At 43.3% G+C, this 18,772-nt stretch overlaps 1 protein-coding gene across 1 annotated transcript in view; it reads left to right on the plus strand.

The window, feature by feature from the left end:
- Window positions 1-18,772, plus strand: part of FGD5 (FYVE, RhoGEF and PH domain containing 5) — a 122,494-nt gene that overhangs the window by 51,772 nt on the left and 51,950 nt on the right. The window contains exons 3-5 of the mRNA XM_026074893.1: window positions 2,996-3,125; window positions 14,846-14,904; window positions 15,022-15,052. Coding sequence (XP_025930678.1) covers window positions 2,996-3,125; window positions 14,846-14,904; window positions 15,022-15,052 — 220 coding nt within the window. The remainder of the gene's footprint in view (window positions 1-2,995; window positions 3,126-14,845; window positions 14,905-15,021; window positions 15,053-18,772) is intronic.

Consider the following 18,772-nt stretch of genomic DNA (forward strand, 5'->3'; position numbering starts at 1 on the left):
TAAACAGAGCAGGGTGCACAAACAGGAAAAACCATGTGCTCATCCAGGGTGGGAGGAAGAACTGCAAAACAGGAGTCACACGCAGTTTGCTCATGACTCATGCGCCAGTGAGTGAGGGAGCTTTTGGCTACCGGTGCACTGATATTACACAGAAGACCCAGGCAGTTATTACAGTTGCCATCACTTGCACACCAGACACCACATACCACACTTCTGCAGGCAATAGTGTGTCCTGAGAATAAGCAGGTGTTCTTACCACCATGCAGAGGTGGACCGTGCAATTACTACGTCATATATGTAATTTCAGTTTTGGGCCAGTATTGCTCACCATTTCCTTGCTCTACTGAGAGCTTACTTTCTTCAGCTCTTGGAGGGAGCAATCTAAGAGACTGCTTGCAATTTGCAAAGGGATTTCCTTTGGCAGACAGCTACAACACTTTCTTTCATCAGAAAAATTTCCACTAGCATTAAGGATCTTCGAGGCATGGAGGAGGGACTGAGGGTGGCTGAGAATAAGGACTAAGCAAAAAGGTCAAAAGAGCAATCAGGAAGAAGTTTAGATGAGTTTTAAGATGAAAGCAGAATGGGAGGAAAGGCTTGAGCTGGCCTGAACCAAAGCCTGGTGAATCAGTGGCAATGCCTCCTCCCCTCCCTCCTCCTACCTGATCTCTGTGAGTTTGGATCTATTAATGAGAGAAAAGGTTACAGGGTGAAATTCAGGAGTATTATTCCAAAGGCTGGACACAGCCTGAGGACAGACCCGGATGTGGGTACCAGCTGGGAGCTGGAGATCCAATGGAGAACTGTCCCTTAAAGCAAAGCAATTTTATCTAGATACACCTTCTATAACAACTCACCTCTGGAGCATCTATCCACAGTATCACCTACAAACACCACTTTTAAAATGAGCAACCTGTGACACTCCATCATGAGGCTTGCTGGTCAATGGGCAGGTTGGCTTTAGAGCCACATATTTTTCAGGGTTATGGGAGCAGGACAAGTATCCTCTTTGGGTCCAATAATAAAGTAATTAGCATCAATAAAAGCGTGGAAGTGAGGGGTGGAGCTCATCCACAGAGGCCCCTTTGTTGTTGTAGCTAGGCAGGGTTTCGGAAGTGCTGTGATGCCGCCCACACTGAAAAAACGTAGACACTAATAATAAATAAGGGAAGACAATGGCAAGGAACAGCGTGGCCGCTCGGCCCCTTGCCCGGCCATGGCAACCACAGTGGGTAGCTTGCAGGAGCTCCTCGCCTCTGCGCAGGAAAGCAAGGGTGGCGGCCACACCTGTGAAGAGACCAAGAGCCCTCTTTGTGGCTTGGAAGCAGAAATGTAGGGAGTTTCCTTTCCAAAAGGAAATGTGAGTCTGGTCACGGGCCTCAGGAGTCTCCGCCTTCACTGCCCTCCTGTTTACATTAACCCCTCTGTGCCCAGCCTCATGTCACTCTGGCATAGGCTTTGAGGCTCTGAATTTGTTGACATTTGGGGTCCCCAAGAGGAAGGTTAAAGAAAAATAGAGAGATGAAGCAGAGCTGCAAAAGCAAATTAATAATGTTTCAGAGGAAATGAGGACTAAGGGAATTGTATAGACTGAGGAAGGCAGGTCAGTGTTACAGACCAACTTGGTCAGCCAAGCTGCATAGTGTAACACATGCAGATGTCAGATTTTGTCTCTCAGAACAACAGACTTGCCTGGCTGGCCGAATGCAGGAACCTATTCCTAGAAATCTGTAAAATGCTTGGGGCCATTGTCATGAATCAGCTTTATATAAGCTCCCCGTATGATGCTGTGTCTAAAAAAACTAATCTGATACTTGAATGTAAAAGCAGAGTAAAATCAGGCAGAAATAGATGGGTGATATTACCTGTGTATTTGGTCCATCTTTTACCAATGCTGGAAAATTTGAGTGTTGTGTTCCAGTACCAAAAACAGTATTAAAATTGGTTGGTAGTAAAGCTGGTACTAAAACGGTTGATAAACTGAATAATGTTCAGTTTAGAAATTTTTGAATGATTAAGTTATAGGAAGCATGGCACATTGTAAGTCTCCAAGACCTTGGAGTAAGACTCCAAGATGGAGGGATAACCTGAATACAGCCTGTGAGTACCTGCACAGGAAAAAAATTTGGAAGATTGCCTCCACTCCAGCAGACAAAAATTTAACATGATCCAGTGTCTGGAATTTGGAGCTAGGCAAATTCAGATCAGCAATAAGACACCTTTCTAACTCAAAGAGCAGCCACCACCTTCAGAACCTATCTCTAGTCAAACCTTGTGGATGATCTGCAATCGCTGGCAATTTTAATTTAAAAATAGTTTTTTTCTAAAAGAAAATTAATTCTGTGAAGCCTCCGGCCTGTATCACATACCAGATCCACACCAGATATTATCATCACATTGCTCCCTCTGTCTTTTTGGAAGTAAATTCTAATTTCCTAGAAACAATTCAAGAATTCTGAGATCTGAGTTTCTAGTGCTTTAATTGATGCCATTGGTATTATAATTATACTGTTCTCATCCTTCTGAGGTTTTCCCAGAAAACCCATAGTTACAATATCTAAGTTGGGTTTTTAATGAACACTGAGATGTTAGTGTGATTTTATTACATTCATTTTGACAGGTTATCTTGGGAAGAACAAACCAGTTCTAGCTGCAACTAAGCATGATCTCAGTCAAACTTTTTGCTCCAAATTGAGCCAGAAAATTACTCTTTTAGGGAAGCTTGAACAAGTTCAGTTAACTTCCCATTGCTCCGTTCAAAGCCCCCTTTTATGTTTTACCTAAAAACTTGGTTGCTGCTGAACTTTTGGTTGCTGGTGAACTTGGCAGCAAAAAACAAAGCTCAAGAAATACTGCTTTCCAAGTCTAGCAGGCTTGCAAGGATCCCCTGCCCCCGACTAGTTATCTCTGGGCAATGTATGGATTTGTCACATCTGAGCAATAGCAAGTGTCAGGGAATCATGCTCATGAGCTGTTCTGTTCTTTCCCTCTGCAGTGCCTACACTGAGCCCTACAAGGTGTGCCCAGTCTCTGTGATACCTGTGGAGGTCATCACATCAGATGAGGAACAGAAGAGTTCAGAAGACGAGGAGAGCAGCCAGGGCGATGCCAGCCTCATCAACAAGGTAAAAGAGCTGGAAACTGGGAATGTGCCAGCCTCTTACAGGGAAGGACAAACAATTTGCAGAAGAACCTGGAGTCTCAGCTCTCTCTGTTTTGTGCATGGTAACCTTTTAGAAATGTCTGAGCCATCAGTCCTTGCACTAGCAGTAATAGTGCAATCCAGTGCACTAGTAACAATTTACCCCAGTAGCATGTGGCAGAGCCAAGGAGCTGCAGTTCTAAGAAGGGCAATGGAGGCAACACAGCCAGCAGGACAGGATTGACTTGAATGTCAGGAAAAATGTCTCACTCAGAAGAGGGATCTGGCTCCTATCTTGAGAATTTTAAAACTACACTGTATAAAACATTCAAAAGTGCACTATTGGGACCAGTTCTGCATTGGCTGGGAGATGGAGCAAATGATCTAATAGGTCTCTGCCATCTCAAAATTCCCTTGTCAAGGGAAAATACATGCATGTGTGGGTTCATTTTACTGACTCCTGACAAACAAAACATCTCTTAAACAAATTATGCAGAATACCAGGGATATGTGACCACAGTTTAAGACCATAGAAGACTATTTTAACCTTCAGTAAATAGTTCAGTTGTTAAAGAAATGGCATCGACCAGTTTTAAGACTTAATTTAACTTTGTTTTTCACAGATTTCTTTTGGGTTCTTAAAACCTATTATGAGTACATTCAATTTGTGCATTTCCAGGAGGTGAAGCTTTGTTCAGGTGCAAGTGTAAAGAAAGGGCAGCAGAATTTTCCCCTTACCAGGACACCAGTGCCTGAGAACCAGAAAAAGAACTCTTTGCTGACTTGAAACAAATGAAGTGGTCACAAGCAACCTATTTTTTTTTTCCTCCAAGCTGAATGAAATTTCCCTTTTTGGTTGTTTGTTTTCACACTGTTTTAGAAAAGGGAAAGCTTTTAAAGTTGCAACTCCTGTTAAATGAAAAATATTTTTCCTTCCAGTTCCATTAGTTACGTAGCAAACCATTAGCATTTATAGGGCAGACACTACTGCGTTATCTCAGCTGATCGGGTTCCTCTGCACCTCTTAGTTGTGATGCCAGTGAAGAAGTGGCAAGAAAACTGTGACTTGAGTCCAAATGGGCAATACATGAAATTGCCATGCACTTGGAAGCAAATTCAAGGCTGCTAAAACCAATTTTATTGCCATTGTTTAGGTTTTTACTGAAGACGCTAGGAAATTATATTTTTCTAAATGCTTCCCTCACTGCATCTCATGCCTTTTAATTGCTCTGTTGTGCTGCGTAACTGCACTGAGTAGCTATCACAGAGGAAGGCAGCACTCAGAGAGCAAGCACATGTTTCAGAGTCTCACCAGAGGTCTCCCTCCCACTGAAAAGGCAAACACTAACCAAATCTCTGCACCTGCCTGGTAGAGAACATCAGCACTGCTTGGCCAAACCAGGTCTGGTTGTCTGATCAACCTTTGCTTCTGAAGTTAATTGTCAGCAAGAATCACAGCACACAGGACCAGACAGCCCCTGGGGAGCTGTCTTAAAACAGTCCCATCTGAGTCTTGGCCATATTTCCAAGCTGGCTGATGAATAAATATGTATGGCTTTTTACCCTGCCAAAAAGCAGGCCAGAAGAGTAAACATAACCTGATCTGGCTGTAATTCTGGCTGTAGGAGGATTAGCAACTGTGCAATCTACTGGGCTCTAGCTACAGACTAAAAAAGGTTGGAGCATCAGCAATTTCACCCTTGGCTAAGCCATTCATTTAGCAATCCAAGTCAGGAGGCTGTGCTTCATGCAGGATCAAGAATAGATGTAGAGATGAGAAGCGGCACTGAGACTCCTTTGAGCTACTTTGTTCTTGTAGTCTCACTAGGAGCCAAACACACTTCAGGCATCACTTGAGACAGACAACGGGGCCCCAGGGACCATCCTGTCAAACCCTGTGTCCCAGTTGTCCCCTGGGCCAAGTCTGTTAAAGGAGGTACCTGGTTTGGGCAGTCAGAGGCCACCTTATGTCAGGGCTCTTTTGCCACTCTGTAAGACCTGTAGCACCACTGCTGCGGGTTGCGTGAAGCAATAATCAAAAGATGGCCAGGGAAGAACCCACTTCCTAGGGAAAACAGTCAATGCAGGGCTGTGCAATGAAGGATACCCTATTTTAAACCTCCTTCTCCCCATGTCAGCCACAGGATAATAGTGATCAGGGAATCTTCCTAGGGTCCCACACAGCCAATGTTGCAGAATCTCTGTAAGAAATGAGGGCTGCCATATCTCTGTAATTAACAGTGAATGGGATAAATGCCATCTCTCCACAGCTCTTGCCTCAGAAAGTACTGGTATCTTTTCAGAGTACTGACAGAAGACCGTGTTTCTTACCCCACAGCTCCCGCCTCCTTTTGTTGTTTTCTCACGCAAATCTTCTGGTGCCAAGGGAACATTAGCTGCCCTGTCAAAAAGTGGCCCTATAATGCCAAAGTGCAGAGAAGTTGTCTGGCCTCCCCTCACCCCACCCCGATGAAGTGATGTATCCCTTGGAGCAAAATCCTCAGGACAACACAGAGTGACTGTAAAACATGAAAGATTTCAGAAGCACTGTCACTTGGGGAGAACTGGCAGAGGCATGTTGGTCTGGATGCCAAAAATAGTACCAGAGATTTGGAAATGAGCTAATCTTGTTAAAACAACTGTTTTGGGCTGGCCTACTGAGTGTTGCATTTGGATTTAGAAAAAACACATACGTTCACACAAAAAAAGAACCCTCTGGGGTTTGTTGTTTTGATTTCTAGTTTTCCTCTCCTACGGGAAAACTTAAGTTTGAGTAAAGGTGTGAAATCACCTAGCTGATAAAAATTTCCTCCCCGTGTTTAGACATGTGATTCCCATTTGTATCCAGCTGGATTCTACCTGCTGCCATTCACTGTCACCAGTACTGAATTTCTGTACCAAAATGCAGGCAGGATGCTTTGCTTTTTCTCGCCTGCTTTCTCCTAGCTGCCTGCTGGAGAATCCCAAGACCTCCAGTTTGCAGCAGAATGTTTCCCCTGATGTTTCTTTTTTAAGGCTCATTTTTATAAGTAAAAATAATTTAAAAAATCAGCTTTGTACACACTTTTCCTGGAATTGTTTCAACAGCTGGTCTCCTTTGAATCCCTGATCTCCTGGAGACCAGATTCACGCAAGTTTGGAGAAACTTTTAGGGCCTGCTGGAACCCCTGTTCTGTAAACAACTTGAATCATAGCCAACAATATATGTTGGGGATATTTTTGACATAATCAGCTTTACTTTTAAAAGCAAACAAAGAGAGGCTTTCATCTCTATTGTGTTACAAGAATTTTTATTAGTAAAAACACTCTTTGGAATGGGACTGGTGTAAAAAAGTGAAACAGGAAGTGAGTTTCCAATTTCTCATTTCACTGAGAGTACTTCAGACCCTGAGAAGCTAGACATTTGTCATCAGAAGTCACTTGGTTGTTTTGGTTCTTCTATTTAAAACTAATGGTGAGAATCCATTCTTTCTGGTTAAATGAGCACTTTAATTCCTTCTCCTCAGTTCTCTGGCATGTGGTATTAGCCTAGAGAACTCCCAAGCAGGGAATGCTGTAAGTTTTCTTAACATTTGTGATTCTACTTGGTTATATTATAAAATGCAGTGCCCTTCATTTACATTAGTGGTGGAGATTCACTTTTTTTTAACACCTGCTAAGCTAATTTAAAAGAGCTTTGGGGCCACCCCTCATTCATGTGTCTCTTATATATGCTTATTTAATTCAATCCCTCTCAATTTATCAGAAGGTTACACATGGCTTTTCTGTGCCAGGCTCTTAAGGTTGTATGATGGGATCTGAGCTGCCTACAGAAAAAAAATCTGAAATTAGGGATGCCAGTTAGAAACAAACCAGTTGTATCAAATAAAATAAGGACTTCCTCCACCTCTCCCACTTTTGAACCTTCACTCACTACTAGAAAAATGCTCAAATTCTAGGATGTAAGACCCCAAATTTTCCCTCTCACCATTGAACTGGATTCACACCTGAACTCTGTGATTGATCTTTGTTACTAAAAACAGATAAATCTGTCCTGGATCCACCTAGGTGATGAGCTTTAAGGAAATTAAAAAAGAAAATGAGCTTTATTCTTCAGATTCCACTAGACACCAAATTCGAACTGAGCTCACTCTGGCTGACCTAAGTTTTCGTAGCAGTCTCAGAATTTCCAGTTTTAAAAAGAAGATCAGAAATAGAGATAATATAATTTTGAAAGTCTACTCTTTTGAGAAACTCACTTCCATGATTTGAAATGGATTAAAATCAACACATGCTGGTAGGCTTCACCCATTGTTGGTTGTGACCTGAGTTTCTGAATCGCCTCAATAGTCTGAGGAGGATGCTGCACACATTGGATCATCAGCTACTCCTCCAGAGCTAGCTTTAGTGTCAGCATCTTCAACCAAGAGTCTTCACACATCTCCTCTCTTCCAGGTACTTTATAAGACTGGATCTTCTACCCAGTTAATCCCCTTCCCCACTAACCTCCTAGATCCTTATTTGTCATGAAACTGAAGAGAGCCCAAAGACAAATCTTTCACCACACATAAGCCCCTTATGACTGAAGACAAGGAGCCAGCAGTGAAGACAGTAACTTTTATACTGGATCTAGAGAAGAGCAAAAAAGAGTTTGATGAAGAACAGAAATTACAACTGCTGGCAAAGGAGAAAACTAGATGCTACCTTTTAGGTTCACTATGGGAACATTAAGCCTTTCAAGGGATTCACTGAGATGGCATCAGGAACCCATCTTCCTTCCTACTGCAGCCACCAGATTAACAGCTCTGCTCCAGCCAAACAGGGTCTCCAGGAAGGACAAATACCTTCAGGACAAACCACAGCAGGGAGATGCAGCAGAGGCCCCACAGCATTGTGCCCAAAAATCCCGCTGAAGGATGTCTGAGGGAACACGTAAAGATGAAGCACAGGGTTTGGGCTGTGTGGGGGAATGGGTAAGGAGCAGGAACCCAGCCACCAAATTAAAAGTTCATTTCTCCAGCACCTTGCAGAAGAGACAGGCAGAGGGTTCTGTACTAACACTGTGAAACATGCTACCTTAGGCTGGGCTTCAAGAGCTATTTCTGTCATGCTTCTTGACCCAAACTGTATGTCACACACATGCTAATGGGATGTGGATCAGACAAAGCAACAGGCTTAAAAATATCCCCAATAGTCAATGAAAGGCATTTAGACTGAGATCGACAAGTTGCACCACAGTGATAAGGGACTGAGCCTTCCTTTACAGGGTGCCTTTGGAAGGAGAAAACAGCAGCTGGGTAAACAGGGGAATGTTGGAAATACTGTAGCAGTATCAATTATTTTAAGAACTCTATTATAGTTAAGAATGACATATAGCAAACCCTACATTAAGCCACCAGACAAGGGAACAATTAAAAATGCTCTCTTAAACCTGTCTATAAACACAGCAGGGAGTTTGACCTGAAGAATGAAGGGAATCTCAAAAGAAAAATAAGAAAAGAATGTGATTAATCTGGCTGGATACCTGTAAGAATTATAGACTATAAAGCACTCAGGAAATAAATTAATACAAATCCTAGTACTTACTAAAGCCATAGCTGGAACATAAAAGACATTTCTTTCATCCAGAACACAGATCTGCCTGATAGTTAACTGTATGGGAAATTCAAAAGTAAACCTATCTGCATGCAAATACTGCCTAGTTTCAGTCTAGAAAAAAAACCAAAATGTTGCAAGGAACTGTATTACAGTCAGTGTACCAGAAACGTGATATTTTCTCACTCTGGTGGCAAATGGAAGGCCCCCAGTGAAATGAATAGCACATAACCAATGTAAAATAGCATAAAAGAAAGTGAATTCAGAGTAGGTGTGCCTGGATTTTACGGCACTAAAACCCAAAGCATTTTGGCTAATCATTTAGGAGTTGAGGTTTATTACAACTAAACCTAGCCAGACTGGATGTGTGCTCATTACCATTATTTGGTGGTGTGTGCGGGGAGAGCTTCATACAGAAGCAATCCCTAATGTTGGGCTTATGAGAAGGTAGCGCTGGAGGTGAGATGCTCTGCTCTTCTCCCATATACCAAAACAAAAGATAGCGGTAGAAATAAGGGGCAGTGACCCAGCACAGCACATGGAGGTGATCCACATCACGCACAGAGGGAACATTAGGCTAATCCACGAAGGTCTTACAAAGACAGCTACTGTCTCATGGCAGCAGTTATTAAAACTGCCTTTGCCGCTCCTTATCTTTCCACCGGGTAGGCTTGGTTTCCAGGCTCCATTAATCATTCTGTTTTGCAAACCTTTAACCTTCACATATTAAAACACACACACACACACACATGCACACAACACAAACACAAGCTGGGGTTGGAAGTGGCAGATTTGTGAGCCTTGAGGAAGTGCCTAATTTAGATGCCTTTTGAGGGACAGATCTTGATTTATATAATTGCACAGACTCCTCAGGATGGCTGCAATCTAACCCTTCAAACAAGGGGACTGGGAGACGAGATGTGGGCTCCATTTCCTGCTCCCTCACTGATTCACAGAGCCAGCCTGAACAAGACACTTGTTCTTGTAATGCCTCAGTTTACTGTTGGCACCACTGTGACATCACTGGGAACTGCTACATAGTTCACAGTAATTACAAATGGGGCATTATGAAGTCGCCTCTGCTCAGAGGCTGAAGCTTGCAAACTGTTTTCAGCTTCTGATAGCGACAGTAACACTCTTGTGCCGGGTGCCATCCAGCTACAATGTGCATGTGCTGAGGAGTGTGTGAAATAAGATGCACTTATAGGAAAAGACGCAAGGGGTTTAAGTTTGTCTATGTCAACATGGCAAGCTAGTGGCAGACCCAGGAATGGAGCCACTGCTGCTGTGTCTTCGCTAGCTTTTTGTGCTTTTGAAATGCAAAGGGTTACTCCTCGAGCACTTGAGACAAATGGCTTCCCCAGTGCCAGTGCTTCAGTCTTAGAAAATGGTGCTTTGATCTGCCTGTGCTGCTCTGGAGACAACACAACCCTGCTCCAGCTCCACAGAGGCAGAATCCTCCCCACCCTGGCCCCATTTTTTTTCAAGCTGGATCAGGACACTGATCTGGTTCTCAGCATGGTCCTGCAAAAAGCTGGGTCAGCACAACTAAGGGCTGGCACTGGGCTCAGCAAGGAGTGACTGGCACTGTCACCAAAACCCAGTTTCTTCAATGCATGGCCTGTTACAGCCCATGTCTGATGCTGTGGCATTGCTCAGAGCAGGGCCAGAGTATATAAATGACTCTGTGTGGAGACCTCATCCCTGCACTAATGGGATCACTGCCACACAGAAAAGGGAAACCTGAAAGAGCTAAGTGCCACAATAGCACAGTCAGAATGGGCATTATCCATTGTCCCTGTTTGTCCCTTCTCAACCCAAAGGTTTCTTCTGTCAGGAGGAGGCACAGAAGGGACATGAAACTTTAAGTTATTCAGTTTGAAGTATCTAAGACTAGTACATAACTTCAGCTGTGCTCACAGGTGCAACTCTGTAAAGACCTAACCTTCAATGTGCTGACCAAGAGAGATGACCACCGGCCTGGGCTTAAGGCCTTTTCTATGATTGAGGTCAGCAGCTTGGTCCGTTCCCACTATGTCTGTCTTGTAGGCCACTAGGGCTCTGAAACCCCTCTCCCCACAGACTCATTTCTAACCAAGTCTAATTTACGACTATCTGGCTGCAAGTTATTGGGAGAGAAAACAGGACGCTTGGCCACACCAGAAGAACCATGATGGGCCAGGAGCATGTAAACAATAAGCTGTGCGTTGTGCATACCATAATCCTGTTAACATCTTACGAAAACAGAGGTATGTTGCAAAGCAATAACAGGCTCTTGACAGACATTAGAGCTTTTGATAGTTTGCAATGCTGAGTGTTGGCCACTAGCCTTCTTTTCCTCATTATTCACTGTGTTATTCAACATCCTGGCAGTGATATAATATCAATAATACGTGTACATTACACAGAAGGCAGTAAGTTGCTCCTTTTAGCACTGGTGTCCGTGACTCTCCCTGTGTTTATGTAATGCCCCTGGACACACATGTACACTGTCTTTATCAAGCTAAACTTCAGTTTAGGAAAAAAGAAGAAAGTAGCTAGGGGAAAATGGTAAAGGAAGGCTTTTCTGGAGTTTTGGTGAGCTTAGCTAACACGTTCAACTTTGCCAGCCTTCCCATCAGCTTTTCTCTATTGTTCTAAGCCAAAGCTTTCTGCTGGTGTTGTGCCTCCTTATACATTGGGAAACAGACTGGCTGCTGGAAAAGGAGAAATCCTGAACAAATCATGAGTCATCTCTAGGTCTTAGTTTTCCATCAGTAAACTTAATATCCATTTGGAGGAGGGCTGTAGGGCTTAGTTCATTACCCTTTGGAGAGATGATTGCACAGCATCACCTTTGCTTTGCAAGTTATGCTGATCTGCTGTGCTGAGTGAGCACAAGCTCTAACCTCATTAAAATGCTTTTGCATAAATCACCTTTCTGGTGCCAGCATATTTTTTGGAGTCGAGAGAATGGGGAGATACTTCAGTTAGATATTACAGTTGTATATTGTATATTGCAAGCATTTTGTGAGCATTCGATTCTGGGGAGGATGAAGCGATAAGACAAGAAGACTCAATGAGGCAGAGAGTCAGGGTCCCCATGTGGCTGTATGGCCTCCCTGCCAAGCAGAGGCATACAGCAAGGCCCAGAGTGTGGCTCCCGAAGCAGGAGCTGTGAAGGAGCAAGCCGCAGCACTTGTTGCAGGGTAGGACACAGAGAGCAAAGATCACTAAAAAGGTGACAGCATGGCTGTGTTATAATAATCACTTGGGCTTTGTTTTAGAATCTTGATGGTTAAGGGACCTGCACCCCCTGTAGCCCCTATTCCCAGAAGTCTGTCTCCAGGCACTGTCGTCAATCTCAGAGTTCATTTCCTGGTTAAACAAACAGCAATTAAATAACACAAGACAGGCAACGCCTAGAGACACTGTCTCAAACTTGCTCTAGACAGGCCATGTGACACTGGGGTCTCAGTGTTTTGTCTTTCAGCTAAGACATATTAATCACAAGAGGAATTACAGACTGTGACAATGGGTGTACGCAAAGGGAGAATGGGCCTGGACCGCTGGGGAAATGCACTCTGCTTCTTGGCAGCGCAGAGCAGGGCTTGTGCACAGAGGATGTGCAGGGCAGCCAGCACTGGGCTGGGTGATCCAGAAAGACCTCCCCCTTCATTTGCTCTGTTATGGCTGCAAAGGGGAAAGGAGAGAGAACAGAAAACTCAGAGCCTCTGGTGTGCCCCCCCAGCAGTGGGGACAACCAGGAGAGACACATCATGACCTTCAAGAGGTATTCACAAAGTGGAACAGGGATAAGAGGATGATCAAATATCTGCTCCCAAAAGATGCATGAAATTAAGGAAGAAATGTAAGATGCATTTTAGGACAACAGATCTTTGTAGTGCACTCTATTAACAGTGGAGCAGTTCTCCAAAAGCAAGTGGTTCAAAGCATGTTCTTTGGCACATGTTAGCGAGAAGGAACAAAGCACTAGGGAACAAACCCTCAGACTCCTGGTGCTGGAGGAGAGATAGATCAGATATCTGAGACTGATGAACAGTTCAATCCATTTCCTTTGGCTCTTGCAATCTTCAGCTGTGTTACAATAACAGTACATAGAAATAAACTGAAGATGAAAAGGTCACTGTATCACTACATTCATCTTCTATACATGAAGCCCCATTCATCTAACCCATCATCATCAGGGCTCAGTGTCTTTTTTTCCTCCTGTTCACCTTGATCTGTTCATAATCCTCCTGGGGTTCCATCACCTCCAGGCTGAAACCCCATGGACTGGCAAGCCAAGGCTCCTTATTAGTCTTCTCACAGAAACAGAAGCATTTCCTTCGCTTATGTGTGCAGCCAGTAATGCCATTTATTTACACCATATTTTGACTGGCCATTGGTTGTTCTGATACAGACAGCAGTGAATTCACTTGTTGATGCTGAACATTAGGTTTAAATTCCTTGCTTTTTTAATAAATACCTAAAGTTATTGAAACCAGAAGAAGCTTTAAAATATAGCTTCTATTCCATCACTTATTCCTTTTTTAATTTATGGATGTTGGACAATGATATAACTTTGATTATTTCAGTTGTCCTTGCAACTGGGTTTTTATGCTCCAAGTATCCACATAGCTGAATTTCAACTTCCAGCACTTCCAGGGAATGCTTCATTCCTCCCCTAGCTATTCTCAGCTTAGGGCAGACAGAACAAAGCAGAAGCTTTGTGAGGGGAAGACAATCCTCTAATCCACAAGCTGATCTCTCTGCAGATATGAGTGGTGGCAAATGGGTTACAGCAGTGATGGGACCTAGAGAAACTCAGACACTGCTTTATCATGTGTCCCAGAGCATGTGCATTCCAAGGGAGTGTTAATAGGGAGGACGGACAGAGAAGAAAAAGTCTATAATGCATTTAGCTTGAACTGGTTTAGGTATTTTTTACTGCTCAGATCTGCTATTACACTGTAAACCCTGTGTATCTGATCTATCAAGTGTAATTTGTGCAGTCAGTATTTCTGGGAAGCTAATCTGGATTTGGGGCCCTATCAATGCTTTTTATGAGGGGCCTCGATTAAAGCCTGCATTCCCTGACTCATAGCAGCCCCTCTCATGCAGAATTGGTGACACAGGTATAGCCACAAACTTCCCACTTGACTACTGCCCCAAAGGGGTGCATCACAGCTCAGCAAGTCCCTGTCTCTCCTTAGTAGCCTTTCAGAAACAGGATATATTAAGCGATGGGTTTCCAGCATACCTGATCTGGCACACAATGTCTCTGAATCCCACTGCCAAACACTTTCCCCACTGTGCTTCCTTTAGATCACTGGAGGCTGCTTCCCTTTACTACTGCTGAACTACTGTTTTACTTCCCTACTTACTACTGCTGAATAAGTCAAACTTCCCTCAGCAGATTTCTTTCAGTAAATATTTTCATTCTTTGTTCATTTCTTACGATAAGGGTGAGTCATGAAATAGGAGCAAAATACCCTAATTAGACATTTGTGCCTCAGAGCCATACACTTTGCTTCTTTAGCAGTTTTCTGCGTCTTCTGAGATGTCTACCAATTAAGTAGATGCCACTGAGATCTCAAAGGATGCTATTTGCTGGAGTATTGAATAGTTTGGTTTCTGGAGATATTTATTTCAGTTTAATTTAGACATTTTGTTTAGCATGCAATAAGGTCCTTTGCCTTGTTTGCTTCCACAGATCTCACAGCAGTCAGTTATCATTTTGACAAAGAAACACCTTTTCCATGTAATTAAGAGCACTAAACAAATGGTATAAGCCTGGAGAGCCATGAAGTTAGCCTATTCAAAGCTAAGTGCTTTCTGCTTCTCTGCCAGATTTTGGCCCTGTGAAAATCAACAGGAATTTTCTCTCCATCTTCAGTAAGAATATAATTTTCCAACCTTGAGATCTGCCTTAACAGTTATTCTATTCTATTATATTATTAGCATTTGAATTGCTGAAGCACCCTTTCAAGGAAAGGACTCCGGAGTGCCAAACATTAAACAGCACAGGATAAAAAGCTGGTTCCTATCTTTACTGAAGGAATATGTCAGTTCAAAATGCTCTTTAACACTGTTTTTTCCTCCCGGCATGAAACATCCCTTAATCATCTCTGGTTTTGCTTTTGACAGAAAGAAGGCCAGTCCAGAGCTTACCTCATTGCCCAGGAGCTGATGTCTACAGAAAAAGTGTGAGTTAATTGTTACACTCTGGCTGTTGCTCTCCTATAACTGAAGCTACACAATTCACCCTTATTTATTCAGCATTGGTTTGATGGCTATTAATAAAAGTTTGTCTCTTTCCCCAGATATGTGGAGATGCTCCAGCTGTTACAGATGGTAAGTAAATCATTTTAATCACTGAAACCTAACTGCCCTCTTACTTAGCTGTAATTTAGGAGACAAAAAAGCACTGAAGGGACTAAGGTGAATTTGAAGAGGAATGGCTTACTGAGGAGTAATGCTTTTTGAGGCATTGCAGAGGAATCTGTCTGCACTAATCTGCTCTTGCCACAGATCCAGAAATCTAGCATTTCTCATTCACAGGGAAAAGTGTTGACCAACAGTGCTTGCCAGGGCTCTGAGATTGGTGTAATATGCAGAGTAAGGCTAGTTCAGAGAAGAAGATGGTGATAATTAGGGGTAAAATCTCTCTCAGAAGGAAGCAGAGCTGTGAAGCATGGAGGTTTGGCTTGAATGGATTCATTCTGCTTCCCATTAAGCTTTTTTTTTTTGTTTGATAAAACAAAACTAATAAAATCCAGCATGGCGTAAGGCTGCTGTACAAGCTGGGGCCCATACTGTGCCACAGGTAGTCAGCATGGGCAAAACTTGGGTTTTGCTCTCAGAAACTCGGGAGGGAACAAACATAGAGAATCATTTATGACCAATACAGAGCTCTTCTGTGCTATAAACACGCTGGCGGCTTTGTCCTGGCAGCCTTTGTGTCTCACTAGCAGAGCTGCCATTGCTTCCCTGGACACTGGTCCACAGCCTAGGTAGCCTCGCTCTGAATGTCTTTCTTGGCTCTTCAGTGGGAGGCAGTAGGGAATAATGGTCACCACACAGAGCACGCCCACTGCTGTTAGGATAGAAATTCCCTGACAAGGCAAAAAAATAGCCCCAGGTTGTCCTTGGAGTACATCCCAAACCTCAACAATGGGCAGGGTCTCTCAGGGAGAGAACAGTAAAAGTAATGAGGCCAGAACTGCGTTGCTGCCTCCTCATTGTGTCTGTCAGGCAAGCTGCCAAAGCTGAAGAACCTTCTCAGGCCTGGGCAGCACATGTAGAAGAGCAGCCTTAAACGTGACAAATACCTTGCAGACAATCACATTTTAACAAATCAGAAACTGCTGAGCTGGCCAGATGGGAGCCAAACACTACAAGGGACTTGGTTGCTTAGTAGAAGTCCACCATTATTTTCATAAATCAATGATAACCAGTCTAGCCATTTGCCTCATTGATCCTGGTTTTCCTCTCATTCCTGCACAGCCAAACACATTATCTGCAGAACTCCTGACAAAATCGAGACATTTGCATGCAGTTTCCACATTATTACAGCTGGAGCTTCATGGTTTAGAGATAGCAGTTCTACAACATGGGCTACAAAGGTGTTTTCAAGTGGCTTAACTGGCAAGGAACGCTGTAGGAGGCTTGTTCAGCAGCAGGGTGGTCTTCACTTCTGAAGAGCTGTGGCTAGCTTAGACTATGGCTTGGTCCATATAAGATTGAGGGAGAAGATGGTGAAGGCCTCTTCAGATCCACTGTGCACTCCTAGGAAGGTGCCAGACACAAGTCCAGCCTTTCACTGGCTGCTCTGCTTAGTCCTTTACAGTGAATATCTAAGCGTGGGGCTGCACCAGAGTGCAGAGTAGACTGTACTTCGTGGAGGTGTCTAAGAGAAGCCTCTCCTTTGTATTATATCCAACATTTTCCATATAACTCTAGAAAAGTGGCTCCCCAATACAGCCGGAAGAAAGCTCAGGATATAGATTCAAATCTTGCAATGCACTTTGGTGCCTTCAGCCACAGCATATAGCACCCTCATGGCTGTTATAATATGGTATAGCAGCACAGTTGCCTTGCCTATGCTGTGTCTGGGCCAGGAATGGGATGCTTTTGGACTTTTCTAGCCCTCTTCTCCTTCCTCTGGTAAATCCATGCCTGGTGAATTTGGCTCTGGGCTATGCATGTGCAAATGAATAACTTAGGCATTTTCACAGCAACCCTATTTACTGCCTGTAGAAACCATTTGGAAAGAACAGGAAATGTCGTTTTTGCTCTCACCTCCAAGCTGACAACTGCCACAGGGGGCAGGGATTCTGGTTTATGCCTTTGCTAAAAGATCTTAGTTTAGAAATGTTTACGGATGAGAGTGCATGCTGCTTCCCTCCAGCTGGACAGAGTCCACACTGTTGGTAATCCCTAATAAAAAGAATCCTCATAAAAATTACAGCTCATAGGTTAGTTATGGGAAAACTCTGCTTGAATGTTAATTTTACCTGCTGCAGTGCTACGGAGTTGGCTCAAAGATGCGAGTGAATTAGAACAGATGGTTTTCCTGGATTCATTCAAAAATCTAACTACTCACTGCTATCCTGTTGGGGAACTCGCACACTTTCTAAGCAGCAATGTTTATTACAGAAAATAAGTAGCATTACCTGGAGCTTGGCCTGACAATCCTGGAGTTATGATTTTAAGGCATAAGGGGAATGCAGGGGAATGCACTGTTTTAATAGTAGTTAATCGTTAGGTTTGGATTGGCTGCTTAATTTATCAGGGAATAGACATAGATAGCTGCAATAGCTCTGTTACAACTGGGCAAGTCCTACTGTTTCCGCTGGTCATTAATTTCTTTTGAAAGCACTTGTCTGGGTTTTATGTATGTTATAGGCCTGTAACTGACTGTTCCACTCAATCACCTTTGCAGGGATTTCATTTCCCTGTCCTGCCAATCCCACTGGAGCAGAGGGATGAGTGTTTCATCTCTGCTCATTATTACCTTAATTATTAAAAGTCAGAGCACCAAAAGAAGAGTCTGCATTTCAAACTAAACCAAACTGTTGCATCAGTGCAGTGGTCTGCAAAGTCAAGCTACTCAGTGCTTGTGAAATGTCAAAACCAATGTAACCATGCACTCTTCACCTTCTCTATCCCAGTCTCCATCTGCCCTCGTTAGAAAGTTTAGAAAGATCAGTGTCAATTTTAGCATGAGATTTTGGATGCACAATTTGGGTTAATTAATTTTTTCTGCACTGGAAAAGTATCCTTCCTCCCCCATCCCAAATACATACAACTGCTTTAGAGGCTACTGGAGACTCTTTCAGCAGAGTCAACAAGCAAGTTTCTCAAATGAGATTTGATTGTTTCTATGAACTGGCTTTCCATTCGTGAGGATGTGTGAATGGCATCTCCTTGGTTAGAGACTGAGAGAGAAGGGAGAAATGTTTTCACATTTGCCTGCTAGTTCAGACACTCCTTACTTCAGAAGAGATCAAAAACCCTTTATGGAAATTAGTGGTTTCATTTCTGTGTTATTCTCAGGTGTCTATATCCCATCTCTACTATCGGCTGGCATGTACATGACAGCTACCTACCACAGTGGCATTCAGAAATAACCCACAGTTTGCTCTTTTGCAGTTATGTCCAGTCTAGCAAGACCTAGTCACAGCACTGTTACCTTCCTCCACCAGCTACCACTGGATCTTTATATTCACCTGTTGTCCAATGTCGCATTCAGCTGTAAGAACATCTAGAGAAGCCATTACCAATTTTATAACATGTAAATCCCTCAGACTACAGGACTGTTATTGCCTGAGGCTTCCCAATTATCATCACAGTGTAAAAGGTTACAATGAACCAGTTACTCTTCTTTGCATACTTGAATATTTGAATAGCATTAGGAATAGTCACATCAGTATAAAATATCACTTTGCTGTGCACTCCCTGTTGGCACAGGTCCCATTGGCAGACATCACCAGCACCCCACCAGTGACCACAGACTCACCAAACTGCTCCTGAGACACAGCATACCATCCATAGCCAGCGAGGAGCAAAGGC

The sequence above is a fragment of the Apteryx rowi genome, unplaced genomic scaffold (genome assembly GCF_003343035.1).
Source record: "Apteryx rowi isolate R43461 unplaced genomic scaffold, aptRow1 scaffold_4, whole genome shotgun sequence".
Taxonomy (NCBI): domain Eukaryota; kingdom Metazoa; phylum Chordata; class Aves; order Apterygiformes; family Apterygidae; genus Apteryx; species Apteryx rowi.